This window comes from Alosa alosa, chromosome 1 (genome assembly GCF_017589495.1).
Source record: "Alosa alosa isolate M-15738 ecotype Scorff River chromosome 1, AALO_Geno_1.1, whole genome shotgun sequence".
Classification (NCBI taxonomy): domain Eukaryota; kingdom Metazoa; phylum Chordata; class Actinopteri; order Clupeiformes; family Clupeidae; genus Alosa; species Alosa alosa.
In genome coordinates, this window is record NC_063189.1 from 22,116,045 (window position 1) to 22,134,837 (window position 18,793).

Consider the following 18,793-nt stretch of genomic DNA (forward strand, 5'->3'; position numbering starts at 1 on the left):
TTGGCAATCCTTGCGCAAAGTCTAGTGTCAAGATTTTTTATAAAACATTTTTATAGTGATTGGTATAGGCTACTGAGTTAAGAAACATATTTCTGGAGTAGAATTTATGTTGCAAAACATTACGCGCTTCGTGTTTGTTGACGGATGTCAGCCATTTTCTGTTGGCAAAGGTCGCTGTCTTCCATGTTCCTCTACTGGAAACATGTTCCACAGTGTAAAGATAGGTGGCAGTGCGAGCTTAAGGAAGCGATTGGGAAGTACCATGTGGAGGAAACTGTAACACGAAAGCAGGAACTGAGTGGACATATGAAGGCTTGAATTATGCTTTTGTTACTACGCTCTTCGGTGAGGTATTCAGTTGCCGTTTTTAACGCACAGACCATTTGTAAAAACGAAGTTATTTCACGAATTATCTCCCCCTCTCTCAGAAAAATGACGCATTATCAGACGGAAGAGAGAGGACGGCCAAACTCGACAGACTACAGGATTTATTTTAGTAAGTCGAATAGCCTAATGTAGAGAAATGCACTTCATTCATTGCTCCACTTGCAGAGGCATGCCTCGCTTACAAAATGCATCCCACAAGGAATGGCATCTTTGGACGGAATAGCAGCTTCTTGAAATGGTCACATCCACGTCGCCAAGAAAACGACCTAACGACCTGACTACTATCAACCGTTACACACTAGTGGCGCACAATTGTCTATAGATTTCCAGTTATTTACATAAGGGTACATATTGGACTTTTATTTCATAAAGAGTAGGCTAGCTGTCTGCGTGAGTAAAGTAGGCTAATATCTGTTGAGATGCTACAATCAATGACCTATAGGGGTAGGTTAGTTTGTAGCCAAGGTGAAACATGTTACCACGAGGAATGCAACTTTGTGTCATTTTTCTGTTTGGTATGTAGGCCCATAAACCCAATTTATAATACAGATTTAACATCTTAAATTTGAAGGGCCGTTCAGCAGACATCTTACAATAGCGTGTAGCCTAGGCTACATTTCATATACAAAAGTCTTGCTTAAGGGGTATTTGATCAATCATTGGGTCAAAATGGAAATGAATCAGACACAAAACCAAGAAACCGTAATATCACTGACACTGCATGCAGGACATTGTTCTTGATGCTTCTCCTTTCCTATTCCAGAAACCTCAGATGGGAAGTACATCTCACCTTTTCATGACATTCCACTTTATGTAACAGATGAACAGGTTTGTCCTTAGTCCATAATTGAGTGAAGTTGTAGGCTTATATATGTATATATATACGTTTTTTACACATATAAAAACACGTTGTGGAGTTGTATCGTTTTTCTTTTTGTTAAGCAAGCCTTTGTCTCACTACAGGAAAATGAGATACCATCAAAGAAGTTAAAGACTGATGATCAGGTACCGCCCAATTACTTATGATAAAAGTCATGAATAGCATTTGTTGGAGAAATTGTCCAAAGTCAAGACATTAAAATTCTAATCTTATATTAAACAGCTCCTGTTTAACATGGTTGTGGAAGTGCCTCGTTGGTCAAATGCAAAAATGGAGGTAATCTGCAATATGTACAAAACCCAGTGATGTATTTTCATTATATGAAAGTGTGAAGCACTGTTTGTGGACAATTCTACTTGATTTTGGTGCATCGATGCAAATGTCAACCCCATTAAGTTATGTGTCTGTGCCCCCTAACCCCCCCCCCCCCACAAGATGCATTCTTAGACATTCTCTGGTCATTTCTGTTGTTCTTACACCAACACCAGAGAGACAAACACTTTCTTAGACCTTTTTCTGTCAAACAGAAGGGATACCGTTCACTCAGATCGTTCAAATTACAATGAGTAATCTCTTAAGAATCAACATTGTCTATAAATGATTTCCCCAAACTATACAATTTTAATGTCAATTTCATATGATTTGGGGATCGACGAATAAAGAAATATTGATAGTTATGTTATGATTGAAAAAGGAGCAAAAAGAATAGCTTTGTTCCTTTGATTTGTTTATCAGATTGCAACAAAGGAAGATTTAAACCCAATTAAACAAGACGTGAAAAAGGGCAAGCTAAGATACGTGGCCAATGTGTTTCCCCACCGAGGTTACATCTGGAATTATGGAGCTCTCCCTCAGGTGAGATTACTCTCGAGCATCAGAACAGGGTTGGTACATTTTTACATAACTCTGGCTTTGGCCCCTGTTTATTAGTAACGAGGGTGGCTGAATGGTGTCTGCCCTTGCATTATTTACAGTTATTTTTTACAAGGTGCCTGTAGAGTCATTTGCCCCGGTCCATCTGGCTGGCAATATTGGCTTTTTAATACTTTCAGAGAAGTTGAAATTGAAGGCTGAGCTGAGGCTCTACATGCCCTCGGGTTCACTTATTAAAAACGGGCTGCTTGCACTTGGCCCTTTGCCTTTAAAATAGACGTGCATCAAGGGCCCCTCTTTCCACTCCATGCCACATCCACTTGCACTTAGCTGTTCCTCATTCCTTAACTGCAGCTAATGTGTTTCAGTTGTTTGAATGCACTTTTCTTTTTACACACCTATCACTTTTTCCTTTTTGTGTGTGTGTTGTCTTTGAGTCAGACATGGGAGGACCCCAATCACACAGACAAAGACACAAAATGTGGTGGAGATAACGATCCAATAGATGTGTGTGACATTGGCTCCAAGGTGAGTGTTCAACATCCTTCAGTGTACCGGAATTGTTTGTGTATGTAGCACAAGTCTTTTCCCTTATGTGTGTGCACTCATTCAACTGTGTCCTACAGGTGTGTTCTCGTGGGGAGGTGATCCAAGTAAAGGTGTTGGGAGTTCTTGCCATGATTGATGAGGGAGAGACTGATTGGAAAATCATTGCCATTAATGCAGAGGATCCAGATGCCCCAGAGTTGAACAGTGGGTTTGAGTAAGACATCACTGTAATTATGGTGAAGCCTTTTCGATGTTGAGTAGTTATAGCAATGTTCCTTTTTTCAATGTGGGAAGGCATTTCAGATGTTCGTAAGAAAAAGCCAGGTCACCTGGAAGCCACTGTTGACTGGTTTAAGAAATACAAAGTGCCAGATGGAAAGCCGGAGAATAAGTTTGCATTCAACGGACAGTTCAAGGACAAGGTAAGGGGGTTATTGTGCATGCTCAGCTCACTCAGTTTCATTCTGAGAAATCCTGAAGATTCTCTTGGTGTGTGTTCTATCATCCCATTATTTTGAGGCTCTCCTGAGTTTGAGAACCTAAAAGGGCGTTTGTTGTCCTTTGTCATTTCCAGGACTTTGCCGTGCAGGTCATAAGGTCCACCCATGACCACTGGAGGGCCCTAGTGCAGAAGCAGGCTGAAGCTGGAGAGATAAACTGGTGAGAACTGGTGTGACATGTCATATTGTTGAAGCACTTTCACACCATTATTTAGTATTCCTTATTGAAGCGGTCAGCCCTTTCATCTGGCATAATGTGGCAGGTGTTTATTCTAGCATTGTACTTAACTGTGAGTTTGTTAAACATTGATAATTAAGCATATTGAGTAATATAATACCAGAATCAGTAATTGGTTGGAATAAAATAACAATTAGTGATTATACGGTATATCTGGTGTCACAAAGTTTTAATGTGATTGATCCGTGTCTCAAAACAGCCTGAATGCCTCAGTCTGTGACAGTGCTTTCAAATGCAGCCAGGAGGAAGCCAGTGCCATTGTCCAGTCGGTGAGAGAAGTACACACTTACACCAATTCAGACTGGCCATTTAGGCACAGGAAATTATGTTTATTCTCTCCTGTCTTCCACAGGCTCCATCATGTGGAGAGGCCTTATCAGTGTCTGCAGAAGGTACGTGGAGATGTGCTACTTACCTATGATGCAATGTTCATGTAGTGTTAGTTAAATTGTTTAAGACATAGGGATATGTATTTAAGCATGTGAACACATTAAAATGTTGGACAGAAAATGGCATTTATGGGAAAAGACATTTTCTTTCAGGGAGTGAGACCTTTTGTTTTTGACAACTTCTTAAAATATGGAACTACAGTCTTATCTTCAAGTACTCCCATATTATTTCCAATATTTTCTAAAAGTACACCCTTAGTGAATGTCATATTTTAGTTAAAAAATGTGTATGCAAATAGAATGTTGTGCTGATACTGGAACTGGCAAGTGTAGTATTATTTGTGTACAGTAGTATTTATAAGTGGTCCCCAGTAGAATGGACACGTTAATTACATTAACTTATTTCCTTTGTAGTGGATAAGTGGCACTTTCTCTGAAATGGCCTCTGATCAGAAGACGCAATTGGGAGAAACCTGTGCAGAAGCACTTACTGAGAAGGCCGTCTAACACAACAAGGTTTAAATTGAAGTACTGTATGACTAGATAGTGTCCACTCACTGCACATCTTTATTTGAATGCATATTTATATTGTTTTAAGTTGATTTTTAAATTTTTGAAGTCTATAATCGCAGGCCTTGGATATTTCTGACAAAATCTGATCTTTTTTATATTTTCAAATTCAGGAAAAGAGTGGTCTTAGTATCAAGGTATGGAAATGTTTTTGTTAGTGAGTTTCATGAAGATTTGAATGAAAGCTGCCAAGCAGTTTTCAATGTGCCAAGATGATCGCTCCATATTAGTTTGATTCATTCATGCATTTTGTTAATTTGGTGACAAAAACCCAATGGGTGAGTTTCGTTATTGACTAATAAATAAACCGTGCAATACATGTCATTTTTGTGATGCAATTAGTAAATATGCATTTACTCAACAGCAAAAAAATAAGCAGCACAGGTTTGAAATGCTTTAAATAAATATAAATTTTATTAAAAACACCCACATCTCAGCAATATCAGGAATGATATAATAAACAGCTTTCAAATAAACTGCATTCAGTACTTCAGTACATTACAATACTTACAGTATGTATACCCATCCACATTCCATTTTAAGCATACCAAACTTCGGGGGGAACAAGAGAAGCAGTTTTATTCAAAAAACAAAAAAAGGACCGAGGCAGAATATATCTTTAACCTTTAGTGTCTAACTGCAAAATACCAACACGTGTACATGAACTGCTAGCTTAATTTTGGAGCTGTGCACTCTTGTGCATTAGTCAAACTCATAAAGTCATTCAAGTAATGTTGACACCACTCAGAAAAACTCATAAGCTTTTTCAAGTATGGCTATGCTTGTCACCCGCTATATCCTAATCACTTTTCCCCTCTCCTCCACAATTTGCTACTGAAGCTGGGTCCTGTACACCGAAATTTAACATCAAATTTTCACTTTACAAAAAAATGGAATTTCTCATCACTATTCATTCTGTCTAGTTGACTTCTAGCTAACAGGACTCTACTGTGGGAACTGTTAAGGTAGTTGCTATTTGACAGTTTGCTGCGGCTTTTACATCAGCCACCGTGGTCTACTGATCAGGGTCTGTGTAAAATACCAAATCTATCCATAGATAGAGATGAATCAATGATTGTTTATGAAACATGGGCCGTAGGTACATCTGGTAAACTACAGATTCTACACATTTTTATGTGATGACAGGGATTTAAAATGACAAAGATAGAAACCTCTGTGATACAAACACATGGTATGTACAACACATTTACAATCTACCTTTTAAATAAATGTTTGTAATCTTTAATTGTATTAATTTTCTGAAAAAAAAAAAGAATTGAAGTGCTTCCAGAAAATGTTTATACATGTTAGAATGGGGAAAATGTTTCACACATAACTGTTACCCCACAAAATATCACATTGAATTGAATGGAAGAGAGGGAGAAAAAGTATTATATAAATGTTTAGTGGTCATAAATAAATTTTACTTTAGCTATACACAAGCACGCAAATGTGCATCTATGGTCATAACTGCCCTGGCTTTACTCTTCTTTTTTTTAGTAGAAAGCGAGTGCTTCACTTATTTAGTCAATGCCATACTTTCCCTTTAATCAACTCAGTGCATATGATCATACCATCAAATTCATTGTTTTAAAGTTAACCGACAATCTACTAAAACATAAGTACAAAATGCAGGTAATTTCAATGTTTCTTACAAAGTTACTTTTGTGTGTTTTGTAGTATGTACAAATAAATTCATAGGGATTCATGATGCAAAGGCCAATCCCTGAAGGAGAGGAGACAACATAAAGGACACAAGCAATGTTTATGTTGTGATGCACAGAAATAAGCTGAAGTATCCCTGATTTTGCTATTAGATCAAAGCCTGAAGTTCAAGTAATACTTTCTAATAGATCAAGTGTGAAGAAAGTAGGTAATGAACTTAACCTTGCCTTGGCCTAAAAGTTTTGTGAGACTGTGGTAACTGTAACTGTTAAAATGTGAAGTGCTGTGAAGCCGTAAGAAAAAAGACAGAGAGAAATAATAAAAAGCCTTTGTATCATAATCCTATTGCCAAACTAGTTCTGAGGTATATGACAAGTAGGTACTGTACATCATTCATAAGCCTTCTCACTGCCCCAATAAAGATTCTCACATTATATGTTTGTAGCAGGTCGAGTAGCACCATTTGAAACAAAACTCAGCTGAAACCCAAACAAGAAAATTACGTTTTTACAGTACTAAAATCTAAAGCCTAAATTCCAGAAAAAAAGAATTAATTTACTGTACAAATATCAACTTTTTAATTATACAGCTAGATTACAATTATTATTTGAGGACCCCACAGCAAGCCAGCTGCCTTAAAAACCATGATGCTAACATAGACCTAACCCTGTTCCTTGAGCTTCACCTGCATGCTGTGAGGAACGTGATCATCAACACAACAGTCACATGACTAAAATTAACATGAATGAGCACCAACTCCAGATTTGTTCTGTGGGCCAATGGCCTAGAACTATCATTTCTGACAAAAAGGTTACCCTCAAGGAAAACATACAAACCTCCTGGCAGATTTATTCTGACTCCTAAAAATATTACTGTTGTAAAAAAATGCACCTTTTGAATGGCTCAAAACACAGTAAATAGAAAGTACATGTAAAGGATTTGTGAAACGTCTGAAAGCACCAGACAAATTTCCTTTTGCATGATGATTCTATCGAGTATTGCAGGCCAATTCCAACCATGTTATTTATTTATTCAAGAAATACAATTAGCCTTTTTTTAGTTAGAGGCCAAATTTGAAGGTATAAACCCTCATACCTTCAATATCAAAAACACTGTAAAACATTTGTTTAAGTTTTTGAGGATATTCTGGCATTACCCACCAACGAATCATAAAATAACTGTTTAGTAGCCTTTGAATGACAGTGTGTATGCACCAATTTGACTTTGAAGGCATTTTAACATAAGACACTCTTTACCTGTAGCACCGAGAATGTGATCAGTGTTTTCTGTGAAAATCATCTCTATTTTGAGATATTCCTTTAGATAAAAAAAAAAAAAAAATGTAAAGCCACCAAAATGAAACTTTTTGAAACAAATTGTTTCCAGTAATATTTGTCCTGATGTATTGGACTTAGAGAAGCACCAGAGAAGTAGAACAGTGTGAATCCTGTAAAAAGTAACCAAATATTAAATAAATACCTCCTTAGGGTTAGTCAGTAAAGCTTGATCTCTGGAGGGGTGACATGATCTGATCTGTCATCAGTGGATCTCTGAAGTTTGCTCCAACTGTTCTGGGGATGTGGTGTTTTGCTCCTGGGTGACAAGTCACTCACATATCCCAGAGACAGAGAGAGAAAACTATCGAAAGCTCATAGGCAGCGACACCAAGGTCATTTTCTCATTGCATTTTAGCACCATTTCCAGCACCAATGATGAGTGTGTGTTTCTGCATTTGGAGACTTCACACTGTAAAGAGCCCACATGCCTACATGAAGCAGTTGTACGGCCCTGTGACCTTGGTAAAGGCGTAAGGTGCTGTGCCTACGTATGTGTTGGTGGTGGAGGACATGGACCTCTCGGTCAGGGTCTGGATGAAGCGCTTGTAGGGGGGCTCCACCAGCTCAGAGTACTCTGGAGGCTCACGCTTCACCTTTTTGTTGCTCTTGCTCGGTGTGCTCTCAATACCACGCTCTGCATCCTCCTCCTTCTCCCGTGCCTTCTCTGCCAACTTGGCTTCCCAGAGAGCCAGTCCGTGTTTGGCCTCATTCATGTTCTTGTGCTGGTAGAACACCAGTGAGATGCGGGTGGGATGGGTACGGTTGGGCTGTTTGAGAGGTGTAGTTGCGTGCAGCTCCCTCTTGGCGCACTCAATTAGGATGGAGCCGTGGCTGGGTGCCACTGCAACCCCACCAATGTCAGGGTCCAGAAAGTTGTGTTCATTGTCTGACCACACATCCTCCTTCCCCTTTGGTGTGGTGGGAATCGGGGCACCAGGCTCCTGTTTGACCATTGCGCTGTGCATGCTGCCGTTAGGCAGCCCAAATGGAGGTTGGGCACCAGGCGTCAGGCATTCACTTCCAAGCGGTGGAAGCCCCTGAGGCATACCGTTGGCTCCATGCAAGCTCATGTCAGGCTTAGCTTGCATACGCAAGGGGTCCAGGCCTGGAGCAAACATCTGAGGATTCTGTGACAGGTATGTGTTGGGGTACCTACTGAACTGATTGCCTTTGCTCACAGATGCATAGTCCAAACTGGGATGGGATGAAGGAGGCCGGGAGATGGCCTCCAAAAAGTGGGCTTCAGGTCCCCCACTAGGAGGGTAAGGAGGGTATGGCCCTACTGGGTGAACCCCAGGCCTAACAGCGCAGTTGCCAAAGCCATTGACTTGCAGGCCTGGCTCACTGTAGCGTGGGGGATAGTTAACCCCGTAACGCTGATGACCCCCATACTGCTGTTCAGGGTACATGGGTGGCCTCTGCTGCCTGTACATCTCCAGGTGCTTTGGACTACCGGGGTAGTAGGGATGATAGTTCTCCATTGCCATTCCCCCATTGCACTGATATCCTGGGTAGAGGTTATTGGGTGTAAGAGCGTTGGGATAGGGGCTGGCTGGATTTCCTCCATTCATGTAAGAATTTGGTACATGTAGAGGTGAGGGGTAGGGACTCGCTGAGATGGGTGACTGCGGGTACAAGCTGCCCGGCTTTGGAGTGCTGGGAAAAGGACTGGGAGAGCTGGGGAACCGGGGGTATCCTGCGGGATGAGGAGAGCCGGGTGCGGGTGCGAAAGGGTGCGAGGCGGCCTGCTGGTGCTGAAGAGGGTGTGGCTGCTGCCCATGCTGAAGGGAAGCGCCAAGGACACCTGTGTGGGAAGAGAGGAACACAGAACAGAGTCTCATGTTAACATGTGTTGTAGACAGTGCAACATTATTATTAATCAGCACATCTACAACCCCAAAACAGAAAAAGTTGGGACGTTGTGTAAAATGCAAATAAAAACAGAATGTGATAATATACAAGTCTTGTAAACCCATATTTAGCAGCAAAAAGGACATAGACAACATATCAAATGTTGAAAATGAAAATTTGGACTATTTCATGGAAAATGTATGTTAATTTTGAATTTGATGGTAGCAACATGTTTCAAAAAGAAGTTGGGACGGGAGCATGTTTACCACTGTGCTGCTTCACCTCTTCATTCCATCCTCAGTTCATTTTTAGGAACTGAGGAGACCATTTGTTAGAGTTTTAGAGTTTTGAGAATGAAAGGTTGTCCCATTACTCCCCCGATATAGGATTTCAGTTGCTCAACAGTATGGGGTATTCTTAGTCATGTTTTTCATTCATTGACAAATCTGGAATGCAGACAGGCCATTTTAGCACCTGAATTCTTCCTCAATGGAGAAATACTATTTAAATATTGGCAGAATTCATTTTGGCATTGTTTTCCTGAAATGTTCAAGGTCTTCTCTGGAAAAGACATTGCCTGGATGGCAGTATATGTTGCTCAAAACCTGTATACATAATTCAGAATTGATTGTGCTTTGTCAGATGTGCAAGATGCCCATGCTGTAGGCACTAATGCTCTTCCACACCATCATAGATGTTCGAACTGATCACTAAAACAAGTTGGATAGGTTGGATACTTATAGGCCCTCTCCTCTTTAGCCCAGATGAGTACATGATTTCCAAAAAGAACATTTTGATTGGTCTAACCTTTACAAATACAATTTCATGTTAAGAAGCATTAAAATTACATTGTTCCATCATTTGTGCACATATTTGGAGTGATGAATACCCTTACATCTTTACTTCTAAGAGACCCTGCTCTCTTTCATACCCAATCGTGTTGGCAGTTACCCTAATTAGTTGTGAAACATTCTTCCTTTTGTTTTCTTTATCATTACATAACTTTTCCAGCATTTTGTTACCACCGTCCCAACTTTTTTTTGAAACATGTTGTGGTATCAAATTCAAAATAAAAATATATTTTGAAATGGTCATTTTCATTTTCAACATTTGATATGTTGCCTGTGTCGTTTTTGCAACTACATATGAGTTTAAGAGATTTGCAGATTATTACATTCTGTTTTTATTCACATTTTACACAACGTCCCAACTTTTTCTGTTTTGGGGTTGTACAATAATTTGGCAATTTAAACTCTGATGTGTTACTTTGAACACTGAACCCTACCCTATCCCTGCACATACCTGATATAAGTGTGTTCTGGCCTGCAGGATTCTCATAAGTGCTCTGTTTCTTTGCTTGAGCGGTTTTGTCTCCCTTAGAGTTAGGTGTGTCAGGGAGGCCAGCCAGTTTGTTAGCTGAAGCTCTCTTGGCGTCCAGTTTTTTCTGCCGGCAGGACTTGGCAGGCTCAGCAAGCATGCGCACTTGCCGGCGAAAGTTGCTGAGCACCTGGATGGCGCCGGTGCGGGTCTTCTCCTGCTGGGCCTCTTCACTGCCAAACTCATCAGTGTTGGAGGCTTTGTACAGCGGCAGCACATGCAACTGTTCGTCCTCAGGGATCTTTGAAATCTCACGATTGTCCTCCCTCGTCAGTGTACAAACCTGGGGAAGAGGAGCAAGTTAGTTCAGCCATATGCTGCTTTAAAATATGTCTTGCAAATGGGGATACTATTAGCTAGAGGTAAATCGATTAATCGGTTGGGCGATTAATAAGGCCGATTTTTGGCATTTTTTCAGCCGATATCCGAGTATATTAAGCCGATTAACAGGCAGGTGCATCTGCGGGCTGCCCAGTATTTTTGCTGTGGAACACCTGTGACACACACTGCCCCTTGTATCAATTAAATTACCAGCAGACATTTGGAAGAGTACAACAACATTGTTCCTGGGGGAAAACTGAGGGTCTTAAATTCTTATCTTATCATGATTTATCATACAAATAGAGGGACAAAAACAGCCAAATATCAAAATATCGGAACGATTTATCGGCCATCGGCTGACCCTGATCTCTAAAGATTGGTATGGACCTAAGCAGATCAGTGTTGCTGGCCATCTCTAGCAGAGCTTACCACAGTGCTGCCTCCCTGCATGTTGTGTAGATCTCTGTGGGCATGGGCACAGAAGTCCAGGCAGGCAGTGACCCCAGAGAACGGTCGCCCCTCCTTTACCCCGAGTCGACAGTCAGGAGCCCGATGCTCATGCTCCACCTGATGAAAAGCACACAGGTCAACTAAACCAGCCTCGACTGGCATGTGCAGAGCTGTTGCAACCTATCAGTACCCTGAAAACCTTTTGATGTATATTAATATTATGTGCCACCTCACCTGGTTGCCATAAGCATCTGGTGCCATCTTCTTATACATTGGGGCCATTATCGTTGCCAGATTCTGGAGGTTGTACTCCAACCTTTCCTCCTGTGAAATAAAATAAAAAACTATAGACACAAATCCAGGAAGAAAGCTTCGGGCTTGGTAGTGACAAAGATGTAGATACAATATACCTCTTTGGGATCATCCCCAAGAAGCTTGAATTTGCGAGGTATTTTACTCCGGGCAAATTTACAACCATTGTAGTACATGCTCCAGGAACAGCCGAAAGAGAAGGAGGCTCCACAGGCATCAGGGTCAAGCCCTTGACAAGCACATGTTCTCCTGGAAAGAGCACAGAGGTCACATTTGTAGATGATCACATTAGTTCAATGTCCACTCCAAGTCAGCTACAGTGAGAGTCCTCCCCACCTTTCATAATACACATGTAAACCCGCTTTTTTGATTTGTAGAGCTTTTGATTTACTAGAGCTTTTTTAGTGAAGGCTGTTTTAGCATTGTAACATTTTTTCGAAAGGTTATAAACATTGTAAGTGAAATGTTATTTTATGATGGGTGTGTTTTTAGACTACCTTAGCTGTCTTCCTGTCCCGGCCACCTTGAAGGAAAGGCTTAACAAATGCAATGCAAATAGCGCAAAGCACAGTCAATGAACACGAGAGTAGACGACTCGCGTCTAACAAGTCAATTAACAAATGCAGCGTAAACCATAGTCAATGAACGCGAAAGGAGAGTAGCCGACTGTCCTCTTGCGTTCATTGACTGTGGTTTGCGCTGCATTCATTCCTTCAAAGTGCCTGTGACAGGAAGTCAGCTAAGGTAGCCTAAAAACACACCCTTCGTAAAATAACATTCTTTATAACCTTTCGAAACACTTACAACGTTTACAATACTTCGATTTGTCTGTAGACACCACTACACTACCACAGAAGTTGGGGCAGCCGTGGCCTACTGGTTAGCGCTTCAGACTTGTAACCGGAGGGTTGCCGGTTCGAACCCCGACCAGTAGGAATGGCTGAAGTGCCCTTGAGCAAGGCACCTAACCCCTCGCCGAGTGCCGCTGTAGCAGGCAGCTCACTGCGTCAGGATTAGTGTGTGCTTCACCTCACTGTGTTCACTGTGTGCTGTGTGTGTTTCACTAATTCACAGATTGGGATAAATGCAGAGACCAAATTTCCCTGACAGGATCAATATACTTATACTTAAGTGTCATTCTATTTTGAACATTGTCAGTGGTGTAAAATAGTTTGTTTTTGATGTGAGTGTATGCCCGGTTCGCTTAGAGACAATTTGGTGTTAATGCAAAAGACGGTCTTGCTCAAAACTCCTTTCTCATGTTTGTTTTAGACAATATATGACTGCCAAATGCTTCCCTGGTCTGCCACTTTAGGTAGCTTGATCATGCTGCGTTGTGGTAAATGATACAGAGCTAAGACACATTAGAGCAGGTTAGATTGTAAGGTTATAGCAATACCCTGACATATCATCTCCCACCAGTGCCTTTGTGGTGAATTATTCATGTAAACTCGATTCTGACTGGCATAAAAAGAAGCCTTAGGCTCTTTAGTTATGGAATCAACCGCTGTGGACCATTTAACACCAAACTGTTGTTATGCAACCTTTTTGGCTCATTTTATGTAAGCTTTTTGGTCTGGTTTGAATAGCACACCAGCAGAGTTTTCTTCTGTACTTGAATGAAACTGGTTATGCTTCTTGTGTTCTTGTCTGGAACTGACACCATGTAGATGATAATTGGATCTAAATATATGGATTATGGTTGGTCTCTTACTCCTCGTTGAGGGCACATCTGCGGTTGGTAAGGGCACCATGCTTTGTCAGTGTGCTGCTCAGCTCCGAATACAAGCGGTCGGCCAGGCTGATCGAGATACCCTCCCAGATCAGTATCACTATGACGAGGCAGGATGTCTCACACTTGTGACTTGGACGTTCGCGCACCAGCACTAAGAGCTTCTCATCCACGCTGGCTCTCCTAATAACCTACATACACAGAAACACACCCTTTATGCATGTTTATGCTTTTTGTTAGCTGTTGAATCAGGTTACATTTCCTATAGTTTTATAGGTGATATTAACAATGAACACATTATTCATAAAGTTAATTCGACCTACCCATTTGGCAATAGGGCACCCTTGTGTACTCTTGCCTTCTTTGCCTGTATACACAACCTTTTCAATCCTTATGGCGCTGCCAGTGAAACCAGATCTGTGGACAGTAAGTAGAACAAGTAAGTACAGATTCAACTGTAGAGACTAGACTAGACCAGACTGAAAGAAACGGTGAGGATGATGGTTTTGAGCAGTTCAAGCGAAATGAAAGGCGTACCTCTTTTCCATCATTTCACGGATGCCAGCGATATTGGGAGCTGCCCCAAGATGAGTATAATATGGGCCTTCATCCTTCTCACTGATTTGCTCTGGAGAGATTTGGCAATAATAACAATGTAATTGCCAAGATGATATCATAAAACAATCTATTTTTATCAACAAGTGAGTTCAAACTAGACTGATGGGTTTAGATGACTAGACTGCTAGTTTGGTATGTGACTGCAGTGACTGTGTGATTGAATAGAACAGTGGTAATGGTCTCACCAAGGCAGTGGCAGGGTGGAATCTCATACTGTGTCTTCACAGGAGTGTCCAGGAGGTTCTTTATGGGTGTATCCAACAGCTTCATGGGTGACTCCAAAAAGCTTTGTAGCCCAGGCTCTCTTTTCACTTCAGGTGGCTTCCTGTCCTCACCACCGCATGTGCCAACGTTTGTTGAGAGCACAGTCACCCCGCCTGACATCTCTACCTTTACTTTATTTGGCGATTTGACCACTAGTGACTTCTTTTCAAACACGGGCGAGAGCTGGTACTGACGGAGCTGCTGCTCCATGGTGGCCAGGATGCTCCGCTGCTGCTGGCTCTGCTCACAGGTGGAGGATGGCCGCTCCTGCTTCACCATCACTGGCCCTCCACCGTTTGGTAGCAGCTCCCTGCCCTGCTGCTGAGGCGGCATGTGAGGGGCCTCAAATCTCAGGCCATTCTCCTGCTTGATGGCTGGCAGGGCGTGGCGGAGGTCATTAGGACATTGTGGGACAGCATGCCTCTCCTGCTTCTGAAGAAGGTGCATCCGCAGGGCAGCATGCCTCTGAAAATCCCCTTGTGGCCCAGGGCTGGGCAGGGCGTCACGCTGATACTGGGCACAGGCCTCTGGGTGTTCCAGTTTGGGGTACATTTGGCCAGGCGCCTGTTGTGGTGAAGGTGGCGGCATCCGAGTTGAGGGGAAGTCCATGTGGTTTGGCATCCTGTTGTGACTGTGAGTTTGCTGCTGAGGATATTGCTTCTGAGCACTGGGACCTGGGCTATACTGCTGCTGTAGCTGTAGCTGCTGCTGCTTTTGCATCTCCATTGCTTTGTTGAATTTGAAGTTATCCTTCATACCAGGCCCCTCTGCACTGCCAAACCCAAACATGGCCTGGTCGTTTTGTGAAGGCTGAGATTTGGGTCTGTGAGATGGGCTGGACATGGGTTGCGGAGATGGCCCTGGTTGAGCCCTGTATGTTGGAGACTTCAGTTGCTGTTGTTGCTTCTCTGACCTCATGTAGCTTTCCATCTTGAGGCGGTTTAAGAGCTCGGGGTCTATGGGGCCCTGTGATGGGTCTGATGGCTGGGATGTAATGTTCGAGGTGCTATCCTGAGAGCACTGGCGCTGAAGTGCGTTAGTCACCTGGTGACCCTCATGCTGAGAGTGGGGAGGGAGCAATGGTTGCTGGTGAGAGGGCATGAAATTGGGTGACAGTATCTGCTCAAGGTCTTGGTCTTTGCATAAGTGCTCTTGCTGAGCGCAAAACTGGTTGTCTGCCTGCTGTGGTGGAACACTACACTGCTGGGGCATGTGCTGAAGTTTGGGTGGCCCTGGCAGAGGCCCAGTGGGTGAGGGTTTAGAGCCCCTTTGCTGCCAGTCATGTGTTTGACAGTCCTGTTGCTGCTTCTGGTAGCCAGGCTGATTAAAGCCCTGTGGTAGGAAGCCCTGTGTGGAGCTGGGGTCATGTGATTGCCCCTGGGTCTGCTGAGCAGGTGGTGGCTGCTGGCCCACTGGGGATTGAGGGGGGAAGCCACCCCACATGGATGGCATGCTAGGGGACTGTGTAGTGGCTTGGGAGTTTAAGTCAATCCAGCCCATCTGAGAACAGGCCTCGGCTCTCTGTGACATTTCCTGTGTGTGGGTCAGTGACAGCTCACTTTCAAGTGTGCCACATTGACCCTGCATTGGTGTCGAACCAGCCTGAGACTCTGGCTCCCTATTTGCACTCGTCCGTAGGGAGGGGATTGTTGGATGGGACTGGCCAGGAGCGCCCTGCAGGGTGGAATGCTCAGCTAGGCCAGGGAGGCCAGGCTGCTGCTGCTGCTTCTGCTGCTGCTGGGCACCATACTGCATGTGCAGCTGGCCTTCAGGAGTGCTTGGGGGCCTCGCTGAGCTACTAAAGGGCCCAAATCCACTGCCCTTGTTTGTGTGAAGAGGAGTACTTGAGTCTAACGAGGGGAGGTAGGGGCCCTGGTTGAACTCTGCATTTGGTTTTGAGAAAATGCTGGGGCCCTCTGGGTTACTGTGGAAGCACTCAGAGCCATTTTGGGCCTGAGAGCCAGGGCTGACCCGTTGTGGAGGAACCATTCCAGGTGCCTGGTCCAGACTGTGAGGTTGTTCTAGGTCAGGGATCTCTGGTAGAGGGTGCTGTTGCTGCTGCTGCTGCTGCTTCTGAGGATGCTGCTGGTGCTCCCCTCTAAAGTTGCTGGAGAATCCGTTCATGAACTGGGTGTTAAAGCCACCATTGCCCAGCTCTGGGGAGATCCTAGCCTGCTGTTCAGAGGCAGGCATCTGGGATGAAATGGGGTAACCTGAGGTGAGAGAAGGTGCCTGGGTGTTCTGTTCAGGCCTCTCACTAATGACAGCAGAGCAGACTTCTCTGTCTGCCTGTGACTGGCCAGTCTGCGGGGCAATAGACACCTGCTGAGGGTAATACTGAGAGAGAGTTTTTTCTAAGAGGTCACTGGGTGAGCCCACCATGGAGGGTTGGGTCTCTGTAGCACCATTAGAAATTGACACCGATTTACTCCTTGAAAGTGAGAAAATGTCACCGTTGGTGAGGTTAAAATTTCTTTTGCTGTCCAGTTTACCATCCTGCACAGCATTGTCACACTCGTAGTCACCTGACTGCGGTGGTGGCAGCTTGGTCAGCTCTGGAAATCCATCCAGCCTGTCCTCGGCTCCACCAGACTCTGTCCTCTCCCATGCTGTCAGCTCCTTGTTGCCGTTCACTCGTGGCCTCTTGGGCTGCTGGGGCCCAAGCTGCGCTTGCTCGCTCAGACTGTGCTTCATCTCTCCATTCACGCCGTACACTCCTGCCTGGTCAAATAGGCCCTGCATACTTGCAGGGCTGGAACAGTTCTCCCGATGTCTCTTCATTGGGTTGGCTCCCAGGCTGCTGCCGTTGCTGGGCTTGAAATGGCCCCAGGCGTCCCCATTGAGTTGGTGTGGGGAGCCAGCTTCAGGCGAGGGGCTACCATTCTGCAGCTGGCTGATCAGTTTTTCTGTCTGTGGGTGTGTAACGCCAAATGGTGCTCTACTTAGACTTTCTTCCGTCGCATGACTGGCCTTTTCTGTTTCCATCTGGTCTGCTCTGAGTCCATCCACGAGGCTGCCCTCTCTGCGTCCTGCGAAAAGGGAACACAAAATATAAATATATTGATTATTTGTGAACTGAATATGGTATAGTAGACAGGTATGTTACATATGTATGTGCATAGATTTGAAGTATTCATTTTGCAGTAATTCACAAGGTCATGATATGAAAATATCATGGGAGAACAATGATTAGGCTTTTTTGTAAATCACACAGAATAGCACTAGCATTCACACGTAACTGTGTTGCAGTACATAAAAGTATTGTTTTTTTAGGGGGCGCTGTGGCGCAAGTGGCTGCAGCATCCATACCACATTTAGGTCCAAATGCCCATGGGGACTTGGTTCAAATCCGATTCTAGATCCCACCCCATGTCTCTCCTACTCACTTCCCTAACACTCTTCCTTATCCTATCTGAATAAAGGTATGAAGCCTAAAAATGTCCTTGTAAAAAAATTGTATTTGCAAATCTAGCATTTATCTTATTAAAAAACAATAACAAATGTTTCATTTTTGAATAGGATAAATGGATCTTCTATACTAGTATATTGTTGTACAGTATGGCTACATAGATTGTACAGTATGGCTAATTGAAACATCAACATTTTCCAGATTGTTATCTTCCAGTATCTTCCTATAGAAGACACATGGGATCATTAGCAATGATGGACTTGATTAAGAAAAAAAAGTAAGGAAAAATGGTCTGGCAGCATTCTTGGAATGCTCAACATTTCCAGCAGCACACGGGTGAACCTGAGCAGCTGTCGGTGTGCCACAGCTCACGGGCAACGTGGTGTTTACAGAGGGAGGGCCAGCCCTTTGTTCGCCAGCATACCAGCGGGCCCTGAGCTCCTTTTGAGGCAGATGCTCAAAACAAAGGCCCATGTCTGGATCTGGCTAGACACTGACCTCATTCCTGTTAACCGGCAAGTCTCCAGGGGGCCAAGAGTTTAAATTGAAGGAGTTACAAAGCAGCGGATAAAGCTTGGGTTTCAACTCTCTTTTGTCTGAGGCAGTTTTCCTTTCTCTGAATTTTCACTACTTTCGAATAATCTGACAGGGAGACATTCTAGACTCAAGACTTTCCTGCACCTCTAAGAATTATGGACAGAAACGAATACTGCATGCATCTGAGGTCTTACCTTCCATATATCAAATTAATTTCTGTCTGCAGCAGTGTTTACAGATGGTAGATATGGCGGTGGGACTCTGCAGCACATCAGCTGTTATGCTGTGATATTCCACACCTTCCACCCCCTATTGTAATCCCACCCCATGAATAATTCTGCTTGCTTGCATGGCAGGGGGTGGGAGGCTGAATCACTCATTAGTACAGGCAAGGCGCACTGTTAGTTCCGTTATGGTTACGCTGCAGGGAAAACGATCTCTGACAACAATGCAAACCTCAGAAAGTTCAGAATTCTCAGGCCAAGTGGTTGATGCTGATATTGGTGTTACTGACCTAATAGTCTTTTGATCTGG

General features: G+C 43.5%; 2 protein-coding genes across 4 annotated transcripts in view; one reads left to right on the plus strand and one right to left on the minus strand.

The window, feature by feature from the left end:
* Positions 1 to 220: 220 nt before the first annotated feature.
* ppa2 (inorganic pyrophosphatase 2) lies at positions 221 to 4,710 on the plus strand. 2 transcript variants are annotated; one of them, XM_048240188.1, is made up of 13 exons: positions 236 to 345; positions 429 to 496; positions 1,151 to 1,215; positions 1,351 to 1,392; positions 1,490 to 1,543; positions 2,003 to 2,122; positions 2,582 to 2,668; positions 2,767 to 2,893; positions 2,984 to 3,111; positions 3,264 to 3,349; positions 3,627 to 3,696; positions 3,780 to 3,819; positions 4,231 to 4,710. In XM_048240188.1, exons 2-13 carry the CDS (start codon positions 433 to 435, stop codon positions 4,251 to 4,253), a joined length of 906 nt encoding a protein of 301 aa, XP_048096145.1. In that variant the 5' UTR covers positions 236 to 345; positions 429 to 432; the 3' UTR covers positions 4,254 to 4,710. The 2 variants fall into 2 exon arrangements, with proteins under 2 accessions (XP_048096137.1, XP_048096145.1); XM_048240180.1 differs by having other exon boundaries at positions 221 to 496.
* A 68-nt stretch (positions 4,711 to 4,778) lies between these two features.
* tet2 (tet methylcytosine dioxygenase 2) overlaps positions 4,779 to 18,793 on the minus strand; it is a 34,270-nt gene continuing 20,255 nt past the window's right edge. For both annotated transcript variants that reach the window (XM_048240166.1, XM_048240167.1), the window contains exons 3-11: positions 14,235 to 17,342; positions 13,969 to 14,059; positions 13,755 to 13,848; positions 13,414 to 13,622; positions 11,798 to 11,948; positions 11,622 to 11,711; positions 11,367 to 11,504; positions 10,542 to 10,899; positions 4,779 to 9,192 (exon numbers count right to left, since the gene is read on the minus strand). In XM_048240166.1, coding sequence (XP_048096123.1) covers positions 7,817 to 9,192; positions 10,542 to 10,899; positions 11,367 to 11,504; positions 11,622 to 11,711; positions 11,798 to 11,948; positions 13,414 to 13,622; positions 13,755 to 13,848; positions 13,969 to 14,059; positions 14,235 to 17,298 — 5,571 coding nt within the window. In that variant the 5' untranslated portion in view covers positions 17,299 to 17,342 and the 3' untranslated portion in view covers positions 4,779 to 7,816. The remainder of the gene's footprint in view (positions 9,193 to 10,541; positions 10,900 to 11,366; positions 11,505 to 11,621; positions 11,712 to 11,797; positions 11,949 to 13,413; positions 13,623 to 13,754; positions 13,849 to 13,968; positions 14,060 to 14,234; positions 17,343 to 18,793) is intronic.

Excerpts from the sequence above, each read along its gene's own strand:
- ppa2 (XM_048240180.1), top strand. The coding sequence starts at position 322 with ATGCTTTTGTTACTACGCTCTTCGGTGAGGTATTCAGTTGCCGTTTTT. Across the intron at positions 2,894-2,983 it reads AGATGCCCCAGAGTTGAACA|GCATTTCAGATGTTCGTAAG; the intron begins GTGGGTTTGAGT and ends CAATGTGGGAAG. Across the intron at positions 3,820-4,230 it reads CTTATCAGTGTCTGCAGAAG|TGGATAAGTGGCACTTTCTC; the intron begins GTACGTGGAGAT and ends TTTCCTTTGTAG.